This window comes from Corylus avellana, chromosome ca1 (assembly GCF_901000735.1).
Source record: "Corylus avellana chromosome ca1, CavTom2PMs-1.0".
Lineage (NCBI taxonomy): Eukaryota > Viridiplantae > Streptophyta > Magnoliopsida > Fagales > Betulaceae > Corylus > Corylus avellana.
This window is the reverse complement of record NC_081541.1, coordinates 24,381,716-24,403,739: the sequence shown is the minus strand read 5'-3', so window position 1 is coordinate 24,403,739 and position 22,024 is coordinate 24,381,716. Positions and strand designations below refer to the sequence as shown.

General features: G+C 34.8%; 2 protein-coding genes across 4 annotated transcripts; one reads left to right on the top strand and one right to left on the bottom strand.

Annotated features, from left to right (window-relative positions):
- Positions 1-8: 8 nt before the first annotated feature.
- On the bottom strand, positions 9-4,087 carry LOC132175168 (protein FAR1-RELATED SEQUENCE 5-like). Of its 3 annotated transcripts, none has more exons than XM_059587024.1 (4): positions 3,789-4,087; positions 2,410-2,956; positions 730-964; positions 9-348 (listed from the first exon to the last, which is right to left on the bottom strand). In XM_059587024.1, exons 2-3 carry the CDS (start codon positions 2,950-2,952, stop codon positions 761-763), a joined length of 747 nt encoding a protein of 248 aa, XP_059443007.1. In that variant the 5' UTR covers positions 2,953-2,956; positions 3,789-4,087; the 3' UTR covers positions 9-348; positions 730-760. The 3 variants fall into 3 exon arrangements, with proteins under 3 accessions (XP_059443007.1, XP_059443022.1, XP_059443014.1); XM_059587039.1 differs by having other exon boundaries at positions 9-209; XM_059587031.1 differs by lacking the exon at positions 9-348 and having other exon boundaries at positions 670-964.
- Positions 4,088-19,345: 15,258 nt separating this feature from the next.
- LOC132167837 (uncharacterized) lies at positions 19,346-22,021 on the top strand. Its single transcript, XM_059578872.1, has 3 exons — positions 19,346-19,823; positions 19,871-20,913; positions 20,999-22,021. The coding sequence occupies exons 1-3, from the start codon at positions 19,346-19,348 to the stop codon at positions 22,019-22,021; spliced, it is 2,544 nt and encodes an 847-aa protein (XP_059434855.1).
- Positions 22,022-22,024: the final 3 nt, after the last annotated feature.

Sequence of the window (22,024 nt, the reverse complement as noted above, 5' to 3'; positions counted from 1 at the left end):
TGATTAGAGCCATCAGCTGCTACCACCCTGTGGATGCTAGAAAGAACGTGGAAGAAAAAAAGAAACATCTTGCATCAACTTATCCCACCAGTGAGGAGATCATGGATGGTATCTGCAGTTCATCACCACAGAACATGGCAAAGAACAATGTAGAGGTTATAATCTAATCATGCTCACCATAGGATCCACCAACTCAGATAAGTACTTGCCTGAAATACATCTGATGTTAAAATTGTCCAAGGCTCGAACCGAATTACTCTCTACCGAATGGGTAACAAGAAACTATAGTAAAATCGAAATATGCATATATGAATCAGGCAGCTGGTTGCTTTCTTTGCTTCTGTGGCACTTGAGAATCATCATAAAAAAAAAAAAAAGCAACGTTGTGAAAAAATAGCTAGTGGCAGTCACTAAAATGTTCTCCAGTATTCTACACACAAATCAATGGAGATAACTGGTATAATCCAAATCTCAACAACCTAGTCAGTCCAACAATTCTACTACAATGCTTGAGCATGCATTTTTACAGAGCATTAAAAAAAAAAGGCCTTTTTCTACATATCGTTAAGAGGTTATTGTTGCATGAAAAAACAATTTTTGTGCAGGACTTTATTCAAGTGTAGACACCTAACATAGAAGCAGAGACAACAATATGAAGTGATTAAAAAGTTGCATTAAAGGAACTTATTCATTTAATCAGAGAAATCAGATGCAGATGCAACTTCTCACATTTAATAACAGAGATGGTTCAAATGACACTCTAATCAGATTGTGCACTGTCTTGCTCCTCAGCTTCAAGTTCTCCTATGTTGTTAGTTACCACTTCAGCTTTCAATGACAGCCTTTGAGTATGCTCCTCAATATATTTCAAAACTACCTGTAGTTGCTCCTGATAAGCTGCAGATTTCTTTTTCTCACGATGCAGCTCCATGGTTAGTTCCCGTACTTTTAAGTCTTTCTCATCCTGCAAAGAGAGAGATTAGATATACCAGACCCTGTGGAATTGGAAGCTTATACAAAAAGTACAGGAATAGTTAAATTCAGAACAGAGGAATTTTAGCAAAAAACAGCATGACAAGATAGTTATTTGGGGTTGAGCTCATAACTTGATTGGTCCCATCAAGCACATCTTGTACTTGGTAGGGATCATAGCCACCCAACTCATGGACGAAGAAGAAAATGGGTAGGGAATGGTTCAGAGCATCAAACCAGAAGCACATATGAAGGGAGGGAGGGAGCGGCAGATACTCACCAGTTCACCAAAAGTAGCAATTTTCTCAAATCTTTTTCATTCATTTATTATCTATTTCTTAACTTTCTAAAGCAATCCATTTTTTAGGCCACTAGAACTTTGAACCATGGGCATCATCTTTGGTTACAATGTTGCTATCTTCTTTAATGAAATGATTATAAGGGTCAGGGGTCCTTACTCCCCAAGGCATGGAGGGTGGGAGAGAGCCGCGGAGGTGGGGTAGAGACCCACTTCTGGGTGGACAACCCACCCCAGAAGACCCATTTTCAAGTATTTCACCTTGAAAAGTGCGTTAGTGGTAGGGGGGTAACATCTGAAAAATGTTGTGTTTTAAAATCCATTTGATAACAGAGCAAAGAAAAGTGCTAGTTTTTTCCTAATTGCTTAAACACTCATCCCTTTCATTCCCATATAACCCAATTTTTCTATGTGTTTAATGCTTTCATACGTGCTCAATTTGCCCCTATATATTACTAGAGCTGGAAATTAATAAATAAAAATTAATTTAAAATAAGTTGGCCAATTCCCACCCCCAAAACCCCAAACCCCAGGAAAAATGTGACCAACTTAGAATATCATCTCAGAACAATGGGTCAACCATTTGAAGTAAATTATGCATGAAACTAGATACAATTGCAAGGGTATACAGATGCTATATTTGAGGTTGGCAAACTTAAAGACCAACTCAAATTCTAGAAACAACCCAATTAGTTTAGACCATTGGCAAGTCACAGTTAGTTATTGCTAACTTTAACCAGAAGTTAACACAGATAACTAAGTTTGTTTCAGATGTTCATTGATTTCAAGTTTCTAGCATAAAATCCATCGCAGGACAGTTTTGAAACACCAATCACATGTATTTTTACTTCATTCAGTCACTTTCTTTTTATTTTTCTTGCAAAATTTGTTGTTTGGAATTGGAATTACTCCTATATATGAGGTACTAAAAAATAAAACTGAACTTGTAATGACGAAACATATTACACAATGCATGAATTAACAATGAAATTGTAGCCAATTCATATCTAGTTTTGTTTTTCAATTCTTAGATCTCACATATGTCAAATATCAATGAAATTAGTAATTCTTTTCTCAAGAACTCCTACAAACAGTCTAGCAAAAGTTCTCACAATATTCTTAATCCTCTACAAACGTACCTCACAAAATGCTATCCTATGAGATCGTCGAGGAGGAATTTTGCTGGGATTCAATTCATGATTATGCTCTTTTACAAAACCATATATAACCCACTTTCCCCCATCCTTGGCAGCTATCCTCATCATTGCGTTGCATCCCTCTCTAGTGGCTCGCCGTGATGGAAGAATTCCGTTTCGTCTATTTGCATACTTTTCTATGCGAAAACCTTCTTTTGAGCAAACAAATTCCCGACCAATTATTGAGTTATCTTTAAGTGATCGACGTGTACGATTATTGCGTATGGTAAATCCCATACGCCTGCCGTACATCTCATAAAATTCTCTAGCATCCTCTGCTGATTCAAACTCCATGCCGACAAATGGTTCTAAAGGTTCCAAATTTAGAGGAAAAATTTGAAGGGATGGTTGAATCATGTTATCATTTCCATCCAGATCATCTGATAACTCATCATCTGCTGCATCATGGCCATCAAAAGTTTCCGTTAGCCAACACCTATAATTTCTGTTTGATTTGAACCCTTGACCAGAAGTGCTTGCCATCATCAACCTACCAGAAAATGAGACAAGTTTATGAATTAAGCAACATCATATGTGTTTAGGTGATTCAAGACTCATCTGCTACCTTCTCAGCTACTAGCCAACAACACAAATCTCATGACCCAATCTGATCCCGTGATCCAAGGAGATTGACTGCATTGACTACTCAACTATTCACAGAAAACATGTCTCCATGTTTTCTGTGAACAGTAGCCTCTACATACAGCCTCCCTTTTCCAGCTTTTGAGGTTCAATGACTACTCTGCACAGCCATCCTACTTGACAGCCTTAGTTAGGAGTCTTCTCCAATTTCCTTAATTAGTTATCCTTGTTTTACGTTACTGTAAATCTTCCTTAACATTTTTCTCTTTCGGTTCTCTTTGTAAGTATCTATGTAACAAGAGCTCTTAGCTCATTTGACTATAAATACATGGTACTCTTACTGTTTTGGATTAAGTTAACCAAAACAGTTTCTCTCAAACTTTCATGGTATCAGAGAAAATTGGCTAACGCCTTTCTTCCTAAACTTGGTTTTCTCTCCTTCTGGTGACAGCACCGCCTGTGTGGGCTTATCCCACAGCCCACACTGGCAGTGCCTTGAGGAAGCTCTACAAGAGCTGTTCTTACCATTTCCTGCTCTTTCAGACCTTTTGTCAAACAACTCATCTTCACCTTTTGTTTCTCCAACCACACAAATTGTTCTAACACCTCATCTGCCAACTCTTTTACACCCAACGCCACATAGGCATTTCTCCAAAGCTCTCCCAAATCACCATTCTCTTCCACAAAAATAAAAAATTACAAAATTACAAAAAAAATTAAAAATCATTTATCTTGCTTACCGGTGGTTTATCTTCCTCCAGATCCCTTGTTTTTTCTTTTACTCTCCATCAACAGCCACTCGCTTCCTTGTTTGAAGAGATCACTTTTGTCATGCCATCCTTAGAAGAGGTAGTGGCGTAGTGCCCTTCTTCTTGGACCCACTCTCTTCTTCTCTACAAAGAAGAAGACACGTCCAGCAGCCCAACAATATGATCTCTCTGTCTCTCTATGTTTCGCTCAGAGTTTTGGGAACTTGTTTTCTTGAAAAGCCTGCACTTCTCTTTTCTTCTCGCACAGAGCACAGCAAGAGGGTAGCCATCTCTTTTATTTATCTAGTTTTACTGCATGTTAGTGACATGTGCACCAGTATTTCAAAATAAATAAATAAATTAAAAAACTAAAAAGGAAACTTCACTAAGTTCCTATGAATTTTCCGCCGATTTTACAGACCTTCTTTGAACTTCTAAATCTCTCATTTTAGACTCCTGAACTTCTATTTTCTCTAACTTCGGACCCCTCTGTTAGTTTTCAACGTTAAAGTCAAACAGTCTAACTTTTTATGCCCATTATACCCCTACCAACCCACTTAAAATTCCGAAAATGCCCAAAACTACAACACCTACCCCAGCCCAAAACGACACCGTTTTGGGCATTAATTTTTTTTTCTTTTTTAAAAAAAAAAAAAGAAAAGAAAATGCAAAATATTAAAAATATTGAAAAACTTAAAAACTAAAAAAAAAAAAAAAAACTAGCCCAAAACGATGTCGTTTTGGGCATTAAAGTCAACAATTTTTTTTCTTTTTTCTAAAAAGGGCAAAATATTTAAAAAGATAAAAAAGATAAAAAGATAAAAAATCGGTTGGCCAAAATGGGGTGGCCGAACCACCCCATTTTTGGCCAGAGGAGCCACCCCCATGGCCGGTATGGGTGATCCGGCCACCCCCAAAAGGCCAAAAAAAAAAAAAAAGGGTTTTGGGATGGGTTTGGTTTTTGGGGGTGGTCCGACCACCCCCAAAAGCCCCAAAGCCATTCCCCCTTTTCTTTTTTCTTTTTTTGGGGGGGCCTTTTTGGGGTGGCTGGACCACCCCCAAAAGCCCCAAAGCCATTCCCCCTTTTCTTTTTTCTTTTTTTGGGGGGGCCTTTTTGGGGTGGCTGGACCACCCCCTTGGCCATGGGGGTGGTTCGACCACCCCAGACCGGCTACCATGGCGCCATCCCAATTTTTTTTTCTTTTTTTAATATTTTGCTTTATCTTTTCTCTTTTTTTTTTTTTTTTTTTGATTTTTTTGAAAAAAAAATTAATGCCTAAAACGACGTTATTTTGGGCTGGGTGAGTGTTGTAGTTTTGAAGTCCAAAACGGTGTAGTTTTAACATGGGGGTATAATTGGTATAAAAAAGTCAAATCGTTTAATCTAACGTTGAAAATTGACAGAGGGGTCCAAAGTGAGAGCAAATGGAAGTTCAGGAGTTCAAAATGAGAGATTTGGAAGTTCAAGGGGGGGTCTGCAAAATCGGCCGGAAATTCAGGGGGGCTTAGTGAAGTTTTCCCTAATATTTATCATTCGATGGACATTGTACATGAATCCTATGCTTTTAATGTTCATGCTTAATATTTATCACTTATATATAGCTATTTGATGGTTGAAGATGCAAAACTCTAAAGGAAGATGAGGGCCTTTCTATAGATGTACATGATTATGGGAGTTTCCTCCTTGAGCTCATAACTGGAAAGAGTGCCCATTGTTTTCGAGTCCGAAGCAAGGGTCAGTCGTTGGTCGATTGGGTACGTGTTAGAATATATAATACGGATATCATATTAGGTTTATATTCCTTATAGGATATTTACATTTTAAGAAAGCATGAATAGGGGAATTAAACCACTTTGAAGTATTCTAAAGAAGTATTTTAAACTTCATTGTCTGCTTCAATTATAAGGCTCCTAATTAATAAAGGTCTTTGCAGGGGCCAAAGACACTGTAAATTCTTCTGAGTTGGTCTTTTTATTTTTTATTTTCTTGAAAAGCAGGCAATTACACTTCTAGAAAATGGTTCACTTACCCAATTGATGGATCCAAGAATAACAGATACAAGTGATATAAAAGTGGTTCATCATATAACTACCGCTGCATTCTGTTGCCTGAAAGGAGTTAAGGGTCATAGACTTTCTATGTGTGAGGTAAGATTGTATATGGTTGATCATGTGAGAGAAATATCATTTCTCAGTTAGAATGACCTTATATATTGAACAACTTATTTCTAAAAGAAATTTAGAAGTTTTTTTAGGCAATAGAGATAGCAAGAAAGAAAGAAAACAATGACCGAGACTTGTTCAATTAATGCTATTGTGCTAGGTCGACTCCAATTCCTATGTACACCACCTAAAACTAATTCAATTCCTTGATCCTTTCAAATACCATAGTATAAGTTGGGCATGCATGTGGTCCAACTTCCTTTATAAAAGTTTTTACTTACCCCTAAAGTATTATGGTCTTTGCAATGTTCATCTCGAATGATCTAAATTTGCAATGTTAGTATCCTATGTTTTAGCTCTCTTTAATTTCACTAATTCATTTGGATTTTCTGTTAAATACTAGCGGATGATGGTAAAATGCCCAAAGTACCTCGGTTTAAAAAAATAAAAATAAAAAACTAAAAGTTCCTTTGTGGCCGTGGGTCACATTTAGTTTATTTATTTATTTATTTTTCTTCTTTTATGTTTTACTTTTAATTTTCTAGTTTTAAATTTTTTAGTTAAAGGGTAAATTTATAATTTTATAATTTTTACAAAAGTATAAGGGGCGTTTCACCTATTTACCGTTGGATTTAACCCTAAATCTTATCGGTAAGAGTGAATTTGAAAGGGATTAAAACATTCAATATAGATATTGTTATTTCTTAATAATTCAAGGTTAACGTTGCAAAACCCGTGACACTTCAGGAGTAAGTGAAAGTTTCCCTAAAGTTTTATTGTACATCCATGAGCCTGCTAGGGTTTTAATATGATTTCACACTGAGGAGTTGGAGTTACTTAAAATTTGTAGTCTGTGTAGTAGCATGGCACTTCTTTCTCCACCCCCATAGCTGCCTTTCTGTGACTTTTTCCTCTGTAGTGTAAATGCTTATTAATAATGATACTTTTGCAGGTCCTAGCTGTGGTTCGTGGTGATGAGCTTGCCATATCCAAGTACAGCTAGAATTTTTTTGAAAACAGTTTGCATGTGGACATGTAATTCTAAAGTGAATTGTGGCCTAAAATGACTTGCTTTTTACTCAGTAATTGAGTTGGGAGTTTACTATTTCTTTAACTTGGTAGAAATATGATAGTCTGTGGCAGTGAACTTCTGATCATGGAATTCAACCAGTTTTGTGGAAAGGTCTAGTGCTTTTAGCTATTTCTTTTTAGTGGAGACAATGCTAATTAACCACATGAATCAACTCAAGCCTAACTTTTTCTGTTATTTTCTTTTTATTTTGAGAAAACTTCAGTTATCTGCTGATGTTTTAACACTTCTGCAATCATATTTTTAAGAGTTTAAAAAGTTACAATATCGGGTTTACATGTTTCAAAATTTTGCAATGTCATTCCTACCGTTAGGGTTTAGAGTTATATCATGATTAGAAGGTGTACAAGTGAAATGTCCCTTGCACCACTGTAAAACTAATAAAAATACAAAACGACCTTTAATTAAAAAAAAAAGAGAGTATATTTTGAAAATTTTGACATCCTCCGCTAAGATTTAACAAATAGGTGACATAGCAAAATTTTGAAATTTTTTAAGAATATGATTACAAAAGTGTGGAAATATCAAGGGATAAGTGAAGTTTCCATCTCTTTTTGTCTTGGGGTAAAGTTAAAAAAGCTTACTCGAAGCTGCATCCACTAACTCATTGATTAAAAAGAATGGGCAATGAAGTTCGTAATATAGGCAACACAAACCTCCTCTTCCTTCTTGGCTGCCAATTTCAGAAAGGTGTTTATTTGTGTGACACCAAATTGCCAAGTGTTAAGCTTAGGGGCATAACAAAATATGGTTAATACACGCAAGCTATGTGATCAAACAAAGTAGGTTGCTTTTCGAAACTTCTTTCTTTCTTTGCTTGTTGTGTGTGTATATATATAATAATCAAATTTGATATTTGCCCGAGGCCTTTTCACCTATGAGATTTTTTGTTTATTTGTATGATTTACCTGATTTTCAGATTTTTTTAAAAGTACTTTTTATGCTTTTTTTTTTTTTTTTTTTTAAAAAAAATTTATTTGATTATTATACAAAAAAGGAACTTCGATATAATGTGGGATGATTATTTGATTTCATTGTTGATTGAAAGATTTTTTATTATTTTGCTATGTACTTTTTTTAAGGCTCATAATTATATGGGTTTTATAATTATGAAATTTAATAAGTACAACGATAATAATATAAATGACTCTTACTAACTTTCTATTAATGCTTTGACAATCACAATCCAAGTTTTCTTTTCACTATTTTTTTTCCTTTGTATTTTTCATTTTAAACTATGCATATGGGAACAAAGATTTTAGCATGTTTTAATTTATATGGATTAAACTAATTAAAGTTAAAGGCCTTATGATATATAGTAAAATTTTATGCGACTTATACATTTATACAATGTTCTGTGTACGATTGTATGTCATTGTGTTGAGTAATATATTGGTGTATATCCTTTAGTATGTCTTTTTATTTAAAATGGCGTGATATTTTTTTTTTTTTTTTAATTTTTCCAACCTATAATGAAAAGTTCGATAGAGGTGTTTAAATTTTGAAACTAAACTATAACAAAGAATCTCGCACATATTTTTTCTATAACCAAAGTACTTTTTCAAACATTCATAATTTGAGTTTTATTTGTGTTGAAATCTAGTAAGTATTACACCAACAATATTAGAGATTCTTTTTAATTTTATATTAATGTTTTGATTAAGTAAAATTCAAGTTTTCCTCTTGCAATTATGAAAAGTAAATTTCATAATACTTATGAAAAGTACGATTATAATATTTTTAAATTTTATAATTAAATTATAATGAAGAATCCTGCGAATGCACATGTTATAAGCTAGTGGTAATAAATGGTCAATCATACATTTGGCATTAAGGGCAAAGATCGATACAATTTCATAAAAAAAACATATTAAGATTGTGCGAAGAACTAAAATTGTAATGTCCTGCTCTAAGTGGTATGATATTGTCCGCTTTGGGCCTCAGCCACACGGTTTTGTTGTTGGATTTACCCTAAAATGCCTCATACAATTTAGAGAAAGCATGCTCTATATAAGTACATCCTCTTTCTCACACCCAAGCAATGTGCGACGCCACAATCACCCCCCCTCTTGGGACCCAGTGTCCTCACTGACGACTGTAATGGGCTTGTGCACATGCTCTATATAAGCAAATCCCCTTTCTCACACCCAGGCAATGTGGGATGCCACAATCGAAGCGGATACTATTATACCACTTGGAGTGCGCCGTTACAAAAATAAACCCTTGCACATAATATTTACAAGAATGTGAAAGTTAAGAAGAGGAAAAAAAATCACACTACAAAAAAAAGATTATTTATTGACATAGGTTTACTGACGTGTCAGGTTGTCTGACATGTCAATAAACCCTCCTGACGGGGCAATCCTGACGTGTTTCAGTCGTGAAGAATGTGGGTGTCAAGAATTGGCAATTTCTGATGTGCCAAATATGGCACGTCAGAAATTCCTGACGTGTTAGATCCAACACGTCAGTATTTTCTGACGTGTTGGATTTAACACGTCAAAAATTATTCCTAACGTGTCAAAAAATGACACGTCAGAAATTCCTGACTTGTCATTTTTGACACGTTAGGAAATTTTTTGAAGAAATTTTTTGACGTGTCAAAAATGACACGTCAGAATTTTTTGACACGTCAGCAAATTTGGTTAGTTTTTAATTTTTTTTTCCTCCCCCCCTATATTTTTTGTGAATTTTTTTCAGGACTATACCCGAATTTTGTATTACAATTAACCTGATATTCAATCTATTTATCAAATCCATGCAAATAATATACAATTTTTCCATCAAATAACATTCATCATATCCATTAACATCAATCATAAACTATCCACCAAAACTAACTCAAACACACCAAAAATGGCTTAAATGTCTAATGGCCAACCACAAATAACATAATATACACCAATTTAATTATCTCTGTTATCATCAATAAAACTATCACAAATACAAGTACATCAACAAAGTAACTTATACACAAGTGTGAATAGCCTCAAATGATCAACCAGACTATCGATCATTGACATCCATAGCATCCTCTCGATGATGTCTATTACCTGCAAATGATAATACAAACAATCATTGAGCCCGAATACAAACAATCACGTCGGTAACGTGAAAGAAAAATGCCCGAATATTCACCCAACTCAGTTGTTGATTTTTCCACAGTAAATGATATAACTAAAATAGGTAAAACGTTGAAGTTAGCAGAAAATTCATATAAAAAAAAAATAGAAAAAAATTAAGTCAATATATATATGCATGGTCACAGAGCAATCATGAGAAAATGAACTTCATTTTTGCCATGGCAATTATGTGAGACATATGATCTTTTTCTTTTTTTCCATTGCAATTATAGAGCTTCCATATAGGTTATTAATGTTGGGGGTTCAATGGAAGAGATGATAAACAAAAAGGAAAAGCACCCTCTCTAGAATTGAGTGCATTTATATCTATTTATATTTAGAGTTACAAAATTAAGTTTCTGAACAACTGTTCTTGATGATATTGATATGCATGTATTGCTTTGTTATTAGGTATTTGGTAAATTGTAGTTTGTTTTCTAAAGTTTGGCGTCCTTTTTTATACCTAATATTTGAAAGCTTGGATTTTTTCACATTTTCAAACCACTAATTAATTTTTTAAAAACGCACTTTTTTATAACTCTAAATAATTATCTCAACCAACACTATTTTGGCCAATGACAATGTTTAATTACTGTATGTTTGAAAAAATAAGCTTTTTTTGTTTTGTCAATAACAAAACAAGCTTTTTTGATTACATATAATAACAAAATATCGACTTTTGTAATTACATATAATAATTACTATTTTGGCCAATGGCAACCAACACTATTTTGGCCAATAGCAATTTAGAGAGAAATAAGCTTTTTTTGTTATGGTTCAATTACTGTATGTTTGAAAAAATAATTATCTAAAATAATTTCAAAATGAAATCAATTTTTATCCCCAAATACTTTATCTAAATGAATTGAATTGTGGTCGAGATTTGAGATTTTGGTGGTCTGCATTCATTCCTCCTCACCGTGCCCCTTTGCCATTTATTACTACCGCCTTGTACAGCTCTTAAAAAAGCTTGGCTCGTTAATTAATGAATCTAATTACATACTATTCTCTAGGTTTGGGTTTGGAAGTGCTGATCTTTAACATAAACATATTTTTAATATCAAACATTCTTCGACAGTGCAGGTGTCATTCTAATAGAATATTATTGTCACAAACCTTGATTCACTTAATCCAATCAGAATTATTATATAAAGTGGAAGATTACAGATGAAGACAATCATGGTTCCAGCACAGCAGAAACCTTAAAAGTCTCTTATAAACAAAGTGCCAAAAACAATCAAGGAACAAGCCAAAAACCTACAACACATAGAATCCCCCACATGTCCTTATCTTCTTCTAAAATCAGCTTGGATCCCATCCTTCCTTCTCTTTTTGACTGTCCCAGTCCAAGATATTGCTTTTCTTTTTTCTTTTTTATATATCAACAATGAAACAACAAAGACTAGGATCACATGGTGTTACTTTGATTTTAATTCAACTTTACTTTTTCCATTCAGAAACAAAAAAGAAAAGCTCCATAAATATTCCCCCCAACACTAAAGTGACCCATCTGGATAATAACTAATCTTTTTAATTTCTCCTTTTTACATTAGGAACCCAAAAAACACCTGCCACCACCAAGCTTTGAGATGATACCTATTATGTTCATAGGGCCATAAATCCTAGTCCCAACAATGCCATTTCCCATGAATAACTCTAAATAATTATCTCAACCAACACTATTTCATACTAGACCAAGTTGAGGCCAACAATTTGAAATATAAATATAATGCATGTAGCATTTTGATAATCTTCCTGTAATATTTTAATTTGTTGAGGATATTAACACATAGGAGTTTATATATATTCAAATCATATTATATTAACTACATAAAATTATGATATTCATCTACTGTGGACTTGATCGTTTCATACTCTCACACAATCACATACACTAGATTCTTAATATTCTACAAGGACCATAGTGGTTCATCTCATAATACAAATAAACACTTCAAATGCAAAGCTTTAACCCACATCCATCATCAAACCAACCATGATATATAAACCAAATTTAAGCAGGATTTACAACATCATTACTTATTGAGAATGACTACAATATATTCAAACTCTAAATTTAGAAGTTCACACACACACACACACACACACACACACATATATATATATATATATATATATATATAGACAGTTCTAAAACTAAATTGACTATTAAAAAAAGTCATTACGTGATCCACTATCGACCGACGATCGCACCATCGCAACGGGTGGGGAAGCGTTGTCTGATGGGGTGTTAAACTGCATCATTTCCTCGAGTTGGCGGAAACGGGCGTCAAACCTTGCCTGACGTTCATCCTCCTGTTGAGCTACCTGTCGAGCTACCCGCGCATTGTTCTCAGCCATCTGCTCCGCCACTTGCTGAGCTACCCGCGCATTGTTCTCGGCCAACAACGCATCCATCTCTTCCTTGTGCTTTGCCCTTTCCGCCTCAAGCGCTCTATCAAGTGTGTCTTGTGATCGATATCGTGGAGTGCCTGACGTTTTCTGACCGTAAACAAATTAATTCTAGCTAGGTTATTTTATAAGGTTGTTCTAATACATCTACTGAGCTAGGTTCGTTATGAGGACCCTAAATACAATAAATATAGCTTAAATGTTGTTAGACTTTGGCATTAATTAGTAGGTGATGACATGCATGGGTCATACAACTCTTTTGTTTGGTGTATTTATTTATTTTTTATATGATATATATAAAGGTTAAAAGAATTTTGAGTGTCTTGCAAATATGGTAAATGTTTTCGTAATATATATTTTTGGTCCGGACGTTTCTTGGGTTATTGACACATTAGATTAATTTCTTTCATATTAATCACAATTTTAACAAAATTCCAACTAGGTTTTAGGTAATATTAATTTTAATGCGTTATATTTCAACTTGAACAAGCTTATAAGTTCCTCAAATTAACCAAAACTTTAATCTGTTTTGTATGGGTTTTTTTATTTGAAAAAATAATATCTGTTGGATAGAATGAAGTAAGAATCAAATTGAATACATTTTGCAAGTGTTTTAGGTTATGTGTTTAATTATGATTAGATTTGTTAAAAAAACTCAAAACAAAAGTGTGAAAAAAAAAAATAGTCTAAAAAACAAAGTCATGACTTTTTACTTATTCATTTGAAGTCTCTCTAAGTTTGAAAAGGTTTACACTTTTGCCAACTCTTTTTCCCGTTAAATCCATGTAATTCGGATTGAATCCTCGCGCTGTGTGAATTTATAACTTACAAATTAATCCATAACGTTTATGGTTAAAAGAATATTAAAAAACTCATTAACTTTGAATATTAATTAAACAAAGTCTTAAACTAAATCTCTATAAATATTATATATCACCATGCACTACACGTACTTAATTAGAAGGTCAAACGATATTGAAATGAATGATAGATTAAAATTGACATAATGTTTTCTAAATTCCTTACTAATAAGCCAACCTTTTGCAATTATATTTTCAAACAAAAACCTAGCTAGCATGAGAAACATCATTTTGCATGCATGTGCATATCCAACGTACAATAAGTAATTAATTAATAGATATTCCAAAAAAGAAAAAAATTTCACCTCAATTAGATGCTCACAAATACTCAATCCAGTGCATTATTGAAACATCATGCGAATATATGACAAAATAAAACATAAAGTTGATAAAACAACACAATGTATATATATATATATATACCTGCAGGAGAGATGGATCGAGGAGATTGGCGGAGCAGATTCGGCCGGAGAATCGCCGGAGACAGCAATGGCGAAGTGGAGGTGGCCGCCGGAGATGGGGAGTGAGCTAGCTAGAGAGAGTATTGCCAGCTGAGAGATAGAGCTGACAGAGAGAGAGCAGGAGATGAGGAAGAGTGAGGGAGATTTCAGATGAGGGAGGAGAAGAAAATGAAGAAGGAAAAATGGCTGGGCTGACTCGGCTGACTGGTGGGAGAGAAGACAGGAGTAATCAAGGGAGAGAGGGAAAATCAAAAAAAAAAATATCATGATCCTACAGTGGGTGCGTGCGATGGGACGGCCAGCAGGAGCTGGCCTTCCCAAGGCACCCGGCCTCTACGTGCCCATGGATTATATATATATATATATATATTTTTAAATATCATATATATATATATATATATATATATCATGCATGTTTATATGGTTTATACAAACTAATATAATTAATGATACAAATATGTACTAATTAATGATCAAGGAACAAATTAATAACTTTGAACTGAGCTGCAGGCTTATAGTTCCTGCAACTTTTTTTGAAGTACTCATATATGGCATGTAAACTGCAAATTAATATATACATGCATATATATATAGACATGTAAACTTAAGATGAGAACATGACAAGGGAAAAAAAATTCAAAATTACAACATAAAAATAAACAAATGTAACTTGAATAAATATATAGTATTAACGGTTGATAAGGTTGGTGTACGTGAAGAGTGCAATTAATCTTACCGACAACAATTTCATTTTAACGTCCATGGCTCAAACCTAAATGATATGGTTTTTGTATATATATATGTGTGTGTGTGTGTGTCAAAACTTTAATATCATCGATCACCAATGTTACTTTAATTATTTTAATTAATGAGATACCAAATTTGGTATCTCATAATTAAATGAACGAGAAAAATGCATGTTATATATATATATATATCCTTTAGGTTAATTTGAACCATGCACGTTAAATTAATGTTATATATATATCCTTTTGCATGGTTTTGCTATATATATATATATATATATATATTTCGAGTAAAACATGGCTAACAGTCATAAATTAATTTTTTATTTTTATTTTTGAATGTTGAAATGGGTTACGGTGTTATAAAAGAAAAGTATTAAAGTACTGGTGTTTGTTTTCTAAAAATTAATTTTATTGAATGTTAATTGGGATCGATCATATTGTACAATATTAAATTAACCTGATAATGTTGGGATCATATATATTATATATTATTTATATATATATATATAATCTAAATATATATTATAGTTACTGACGTGTCAAAGTGACACGTCAATAATTAATGACGTGTCACTTTGACACGTCATTAACTGTTGACGTGGTATATCGACACGTCAGGAATTTACTGACGTGTCAATATTTGACACATCAGTAAATATTGACGTGCTATATTGACACGTCAGTAAATAATAAATTAATTAGTTATTAATTTTAAAATGATGTAAAATTAAATTGGGTTCAGATTTACTGACGTGTTGTTTTCAACACGTCAGTAAATATTGACGTGCCACTTTTGGCACGTCAGCAAAAATTTTGTTGACGTGCCACTTTTGGCACGTCAGCATTTATTGACGTGGCAAAAAAATACTACTGTTTGCCATGTCAAAAAATGCTCTTTTTTTTGTAGTGTCAGCAAATTTTTATATTTAGTTTCATGACTGTGGATTCTAATTAGATGCTCTCTTATGTTTTCCATTTGAGGATTTACAAGCAACATCTAGCTATGAAGCATATTCTCCAAAGAAAATAGTATCTCAAGGTTGACAATTGATTATTATGCATAACCATAAAATTAGTGTACCTCTTCATCAGCATAGCCCATAGTTTCCAGTTCAGCTAATAGATCTCTTGACTTTTCAAACAAGCCTCCTTTAACACATACCTTTAATAAAGTTGTCAAAATTACCTGGAAGCATTTTGAGTATGAACATGAGGGAATACCATAATTACCAAATCACAGCTACTTAACATAAAAGCCAAAAACACAAAAGCAAAAAGCAAAAAAAAAACTACATGTCACAAGCTTAAGGTTGCTTTGCTAGCCTTGAGCTTGAGGGGCCACGTTAGAGATATTGACAAGCCAGCCCAACAACATCATATTCAAGAGAATGCTAAAGATTATGATGCAGATCCTAATAGCGTAAATCAGCTTCAACATGATTGTGATGTACTCTTAGATAAGTACAACCACGTAATTGTATGTATATGTGACTAAATGGAATAGAGCATATGCATACTTTAACAGCTGAATTGCACATTATATATGTTTACTAAATGTTTTCATAACTGCAATGTTTACTTCATCAGCTACGAAATGTTTTTAAATGTAATGTTGAGTAGCTGTCATTGTAAACTTATGTAGAAAGTGAAAAGTCGGCTTAATGTGAAAACTTAGTAATTTTTATACTTATTGAGACTGTAGACTCATTAATCAGCCCATGCGAATGTGATTAACTCTACGATCACATAGACAATGTTGGCGTTGTAGGCTAAGAGATTAGCATTCGTCTCAGTGTGAGCTTAGAAGTCTGTGCTGGAAGAACTCAGGTGATCGTAGATTGTGGTATATGGGCTTGAGCTTAGCCCTCTTTGGTATGCATAGCTGTATTATGTGGCATGTCATTATAATGTTGTATATTTATTGAAGGCTTAGATGTAATGAATTTATGAGAGGTATTAGTAGCTCTTGTGAATTTTATTGATAAGTCTATCAAGTCAATTCATGGCAAAAATGATTATATATATGTTATTTCTACTGGAGTACTGATTCAGAGCACGCTGGCGTGCTTCAACAGTGAAGCACGCCAGGCTAAATTTATTTATTTATTATTATTTTTTTTCAAAAAAATTAAAATAATAAAATAATAATAATTTTTTGGGGAAACTTCAGAAAACCCCCCTGAAGTTCCAGCCGATTTGAAAAAGCCCCCCTGAATTTCCAAATCTCTCAATTAGCCCCCCTGAACTTTGGTTTTCTCTCACATAACACCCTTCCGTCCATATGAATCGTTAAAGCCTAACGGACGCCTACTCACGTGATTTTCACGTGATAATTTTCGGCTTGCTTACCCATTTTGCCCTCATTAGTGCTAACCAAAATTCCCAAACTGCCCGCATTCGAAAAGTGGTAAAAATTAAAACCTAATTCCGCAGATTATCGAGCCAAAATTCCCAAACGCTTCTAGAAGGGTCTGCTCGTGCGAACCATCGTCTTCGTTGTCGGTGAACCATTTTGGCTGGAGTTTGGGTATCGATCTGCAACGGTTTAGTCAGAAATCCCATCTAAATCACTTGGGATCCACGATAATCAAGTAAGTTTCGTTATCCCGAAAATATACATTTAGGGTTTGTTATAAATTTTCTGAGATTTGTGTTTGACCAACAATTTGTATCGGATGTTTTGGGGGTTTTGCATGTAACGCGTTTGGAATGGATTTTGTGGAGATTTTAGTTTAGGGTTTTATTTATTTGAAGTGGGTCATTATTTATGGTGTTTGTCAGACAATGCGTTTAAAGTTGTCATGTGTTTATTGTTTAGGATCGTTTGTTTTGTTGGAAGTTGTTGTTCTTTTGTCTGATGTAGATGTGGTCCCCTAGGTTCGACTTGTGTTGGCCACGTGAGTAGCAGCATGAGTTTATACTATGAATAAAGTAGTAAAGTGGTCCCTTCCATTACCTGTAAGGGAATGAAGTGATCGTGCTTTAACATAGAATTTTTGGTTGCTGACCTTATAAGGGACAACTGTGCTTAGTGTATTGGCAGAGAGTTTCAGTTGTTGTGGAGTTGTTGCATTTGGTTTAGGGGTAATGTAGTCATTTGGGTATAGGAAAAAACGTGACCACGACCACACTTCTTACATTTGGTTTTGAAATTACTACTTAAACCTTGTGGTTTGTTTGTGGCTGCTATGAGTACAGGGGTAAGATGGATAATTTTTATTAAAGGGACAATTGTATTAAAAGATGTGTTTGTGATATGAATTAGGATAAAATATATGCTTATTAGGATAAAATATATGCTTTAGGGTTGTTTTTACTTTGCTGAAATTGTGGGTTGGGTTGTTTTTACTTTGATGAAACTTAGGGGTTGGTTGTTTTTACTTTGCTGGAATTGGGGTTGGTTGTTTTTACTTTGTTGGAATTGTGGGCTGGGTAGTTATTTTTACCCTAAATATATGCTGAGTACTTTGAGTTAGGGTTGGGTCATTTGTGTGCTGTTTTGGGTTTTTACTTTGGTTTAATTTTTACCTTGATGGATCTTACAACAATTAATGATTACTTTAAAAAATTCCTGTTTAGTTTATTTCAAATGTCTAACCTTGTGTGCATTCGTAAACCCTAAATATATGCTGAGTACTTTGAGTTAGGGTTGGGTCATTTGTGTGCTGTTTTGGGTTTTTACTTTGGTTTAATTTTTACCTTGATGGATCTTACAACAATTAATGATTACTTTAAAAAATTCCTGTTTAGTTTATTTCAAATGTCTAACCTTGTGTGCATTCATAAACACTAAATATATGCTTAGTACTTTGAGTTAGGGTTGGGTCATTTGTGTGCTGTTTTGGGTTTTTACTTTGGTTTAATTTTTACCTTGATGGATCTTACAACAATTAATGATTACTTTAAAAAATTCCTGTTTAGTTTATTTCAAATGTCTAACCTTGTGTGCATTCATAAACACTAAATATATGCTGAGTACTTTGAGTTAGGGTTGGGTCATTTGTGTGCTGTTTTGGGTTTTTACTTTGGTTTAATTTTTACCTTGATGGATCTTACAACAATTAATGATTACTTTAAAAAATTCCTGTTTAGTTTATTTCAAATGTCTAACCTTGTGTGCATTCATAAACACTAAATATATGCTGAGTACTTTGAGTTAGGGTTGGGTCATTTGTGTGCTGTTTTGGGTTTTTACTTTGGTTTAATTTTTACCTTGATGGATCTTACAACAATTAATGATTACTTTAAAAAATTCCTGTTTAGTTTATTTCAAATGTCTAACCTTGTGTGCATTCATAAACACTAAATATATGCTGAGTACTTTGAGTTAGGGTTGGGTCATTTGTGTGCTGTTTTGGGTTTTTACTTTGGTTTAATTTTTACCTTGATGGATCTTACAACAATTAATGATTACTTTAAAAAATTCCTGTTTAGTTTATTTCAAATGTCTAACCTTGTGTGCATTCATAAACCCTAAATATATGCTGAGTACTTTGAGTTAGGGTTGGGTCATTTGTGTGCTGTTTTGGGTTTTTACTTTGGTTTAATTTTTACCTTGATGGATTTTACAACAATTAATGATTACTTTAAAAAATTCCTGTTTAGTTTATTTCAAATGTCTAACCTTGTGTGCATTCATAAACCCTAAATATGAGTACTATGGCTATAATATTAAACTACCTTTCAATGTAATGAATGTGGCAGGATACGAGATGGGTACACGTTATATCATGTTTGAGGTGCACTATGGGGGTGTTTTTAACAGGCAATGTAGGATTCATTATGTTGGGGGTAATGTTAGTCATGACCCAAACTCGTATGATGTGCACAAGATGAAATTTTCTGACATAGAAGATGTGTGTAGTAGATATGGCTATAGGTCTGGGGACCTTGTGTATTATAGTTTACCAGGATTGCCTTTAGACCAAGGCTTAAGACTTGTGTCATCTGACTACAATGTGAATGAAATGGTTTCCAAACATTTAGATCATGATCTGGTAGTGTTGTATATAGTAAGTTATGGTGTAGTGGATGATGTAGTTGATGAAGAGGAAGAGGAGGATTCAGAGAATGAGAGGGCAGCTGTGTTTAGGAAGGATGCCTTCTGGGATTCAGTGCTTAGTGATGATACAGATTGTGTTGATTCTGAGGATGATGTTACTGTTCCTAGTGGGGACATCCATGAGGGGGTTGGAAATTCTGAAGGGTTGTTGAAGATGCATATGTGGATGGGGATGTTGGGGATGTTGGGGATGCTGGTGAGGGTGATGCTGGTGAGGATGCTGGTGAGGGTGGGGTTGTGGAGGGTAGGGAAGAAAGTGATGATAGTGTAGAGAATTATGGTAGTGATCATCTAGAATCACCCCCTTCTAGTGATGATGATAGTACAGTTCACAGAATCCGTAGGGATGTAACCACTAGAGTTCCTTTTGATCCCACTGATATGGCTAATCCGACATTGGTTGTAGGGAATACATTTCATGATGCAGCTGAATTTAGAAAAGCCGTGAGACAGTACAATATTATCAGAGGGAAGGATCTGAAATTCAAGAAAAATGAAAAGAAGAGGATTGTGGTTGTTTGCAAAGATACAAATTGTAGGTATAGGGTATATGGGAGGCAGTTGGAGAATGAGATGACATTCCTTTTAGTATCCCTTAGGCCCAAACACAGTTGTTCCAGGAAGTACCACAATCATATGGTCACTTCAAGTTGGATTGCTGATTGTTGCATGGATTCTTTTAGGGAGCAGCCAAACATGCCCATAGATGTGTTGCAAAAAAAAGTGAAATCCAAATATAATGTGGATGTCCATGTCAGTTCTCTGTATAGGGCTAGGAAAAAAGCAAGAGAATCAATCTATGGAAAATTTGATGAGCAGTACCATCGGTTGTGGGATTATTGCTCCATGGTTAGGAGCACTAATGTAGGTAGTTGTTTGCTATTGATGGTTGAGAGACCAATGCCTCAGGTGCCATGCAGATTTCAGAGGATTTATATTTCATTGGCAGCCATGAAGAATGGTTTTCTTGAAGGGTGTAGGCCTGTTGTGGGTCTTGATGCATGTTTTCTGAAGGGAACGTATAAGGGGCAGTTGATGTCTGCTGTGGGCAGGGATGCCAACAACAACATGTACCCTATTGCAATGGCTGTCGTGGAGGCTGAGACGAAGGATAGCTGGACATGGTTTCTTGAGGCACTTGTTGCAGATCTTGGCCCTACTCCACATGGGTTGACTTTCATTTCGGATCGACAAAAGGTAAAATACTTGTATTCATTTATTATTCATATCAATTTAGTATTTATTGTAATGCAACTAATTATTTTTTTCAACTATTGTGCAGGGCCTGATTCCAAGCCTAGAACAAGTATGTCCGCAGTCTGAGCATCGTACATGTGTTAGGCACTTGTACGCGAATTTCAGAAGCGCTGGTCATCGGGGGGTGCTATTGAAGGACCTTCTTTGGCGAGCTGCCGCATCATACACAAAGAATGAGTTCTATGGAGTAATGGATGAGCTGAAGATGGTTAGCAAGGATGCGCATGCTTACCTAGAGAAGATAGATCCTAACACTTGGTGTAGGGGATGGTTCAATACACATTGTAAGTCCAGCCTCTTACACAACAATACTTGTGAGAGTTTCAATTCATGGATCAAAAAATTCCGTGACCAGACAATCTTGAGCATGTTGGAAGGAATTAGATGTAAGTTGATGAGAAGGTATGTGAGGAAGAAAGAGTTGATAAGTTCAATGGAGGAGGCCTTAGGGCCAAAGATTAGGAAGAGGCTAGAAAAAGAAGAGGATGCAGGCAGTAATTGTTGGTGTACATATGCCGGTCAGGATATGTTTGAGGTGGAGTGCCTTGGGAGAAAATTTTTTGTAGATATGGAAGCTGGCACTTGTGGCTGCAGGAAATGGGATGTGACTGGTATTCCCTGTGCGCATGCAATTTCTGCCATTTTACACCAAGGTGGGGAACCAACTGAGTATGTAAGTGAGTACTATGGCAAGGAAAAGTACCTCAAGGCTTATGACCACGTTGTCTATCCTGTGCCAAGTGAAGAGCAATGGCCTAGAAGCAGCCAACCAAAGATTGAGCCACCCAAGGCTAGGGCACCTCCTGGTAGACCTAAGAAAGTAAGAGATAGGTTTGTTGATGAACCAAGAAATCCTAATACAATTAGAAAGGGGGGGCAGAAAAATAAATGTGGGTACTGCATGAAATTTGGCCACAACAAGAGGTCATGTGTTGCTAGGCAGAGACAAGATGAAAGAAGGGCACGTGTCAAAAAGTACTACAGGGATAATGCATCAACTGACTGGAATTTGGACATGGTATCTACTCAATTGCTGATTATTGTTTAATTC

Bases quoted from the DNA above. Each gene is read 5' to 3' on its own strand.
- LOC132175168 (XM_059587024.1), bottom strand. From the start codon at position 2,952: ATGATGGCAAGCACTTCTGGTCAAGGGTTCAAATCAAACAGAAATTAT. The intron at 965-2,409 runs GTACGTTTGTAG...CTCTCTTTGCAG, and splicing joins ATAGGATAGCATTTTGTGAG to GATGAGAAAGACTTAAAAGT.
- LOC132167837 (XM_059578872.1), top strand. From the start codon at position 19,346: ATGAATGTGGCAGGATACGAGATGGGTACACGTTATATCATGTTTGAG. The intron at 19,824-19,870 runs GTGGGGACATCC...GGGTTGTTGAAG, and splicing joins GGATGATGTTACTGTTCCTA to ATGCATATGTGGATGGGGAT. The intron at 20,914-20,998 runs GTAAAATACTTG...ACTATTGTGCAG, and splicing joins TCATTTCGGATCGACAAAAG to GGCCTGATTCCAAGCCTAGA.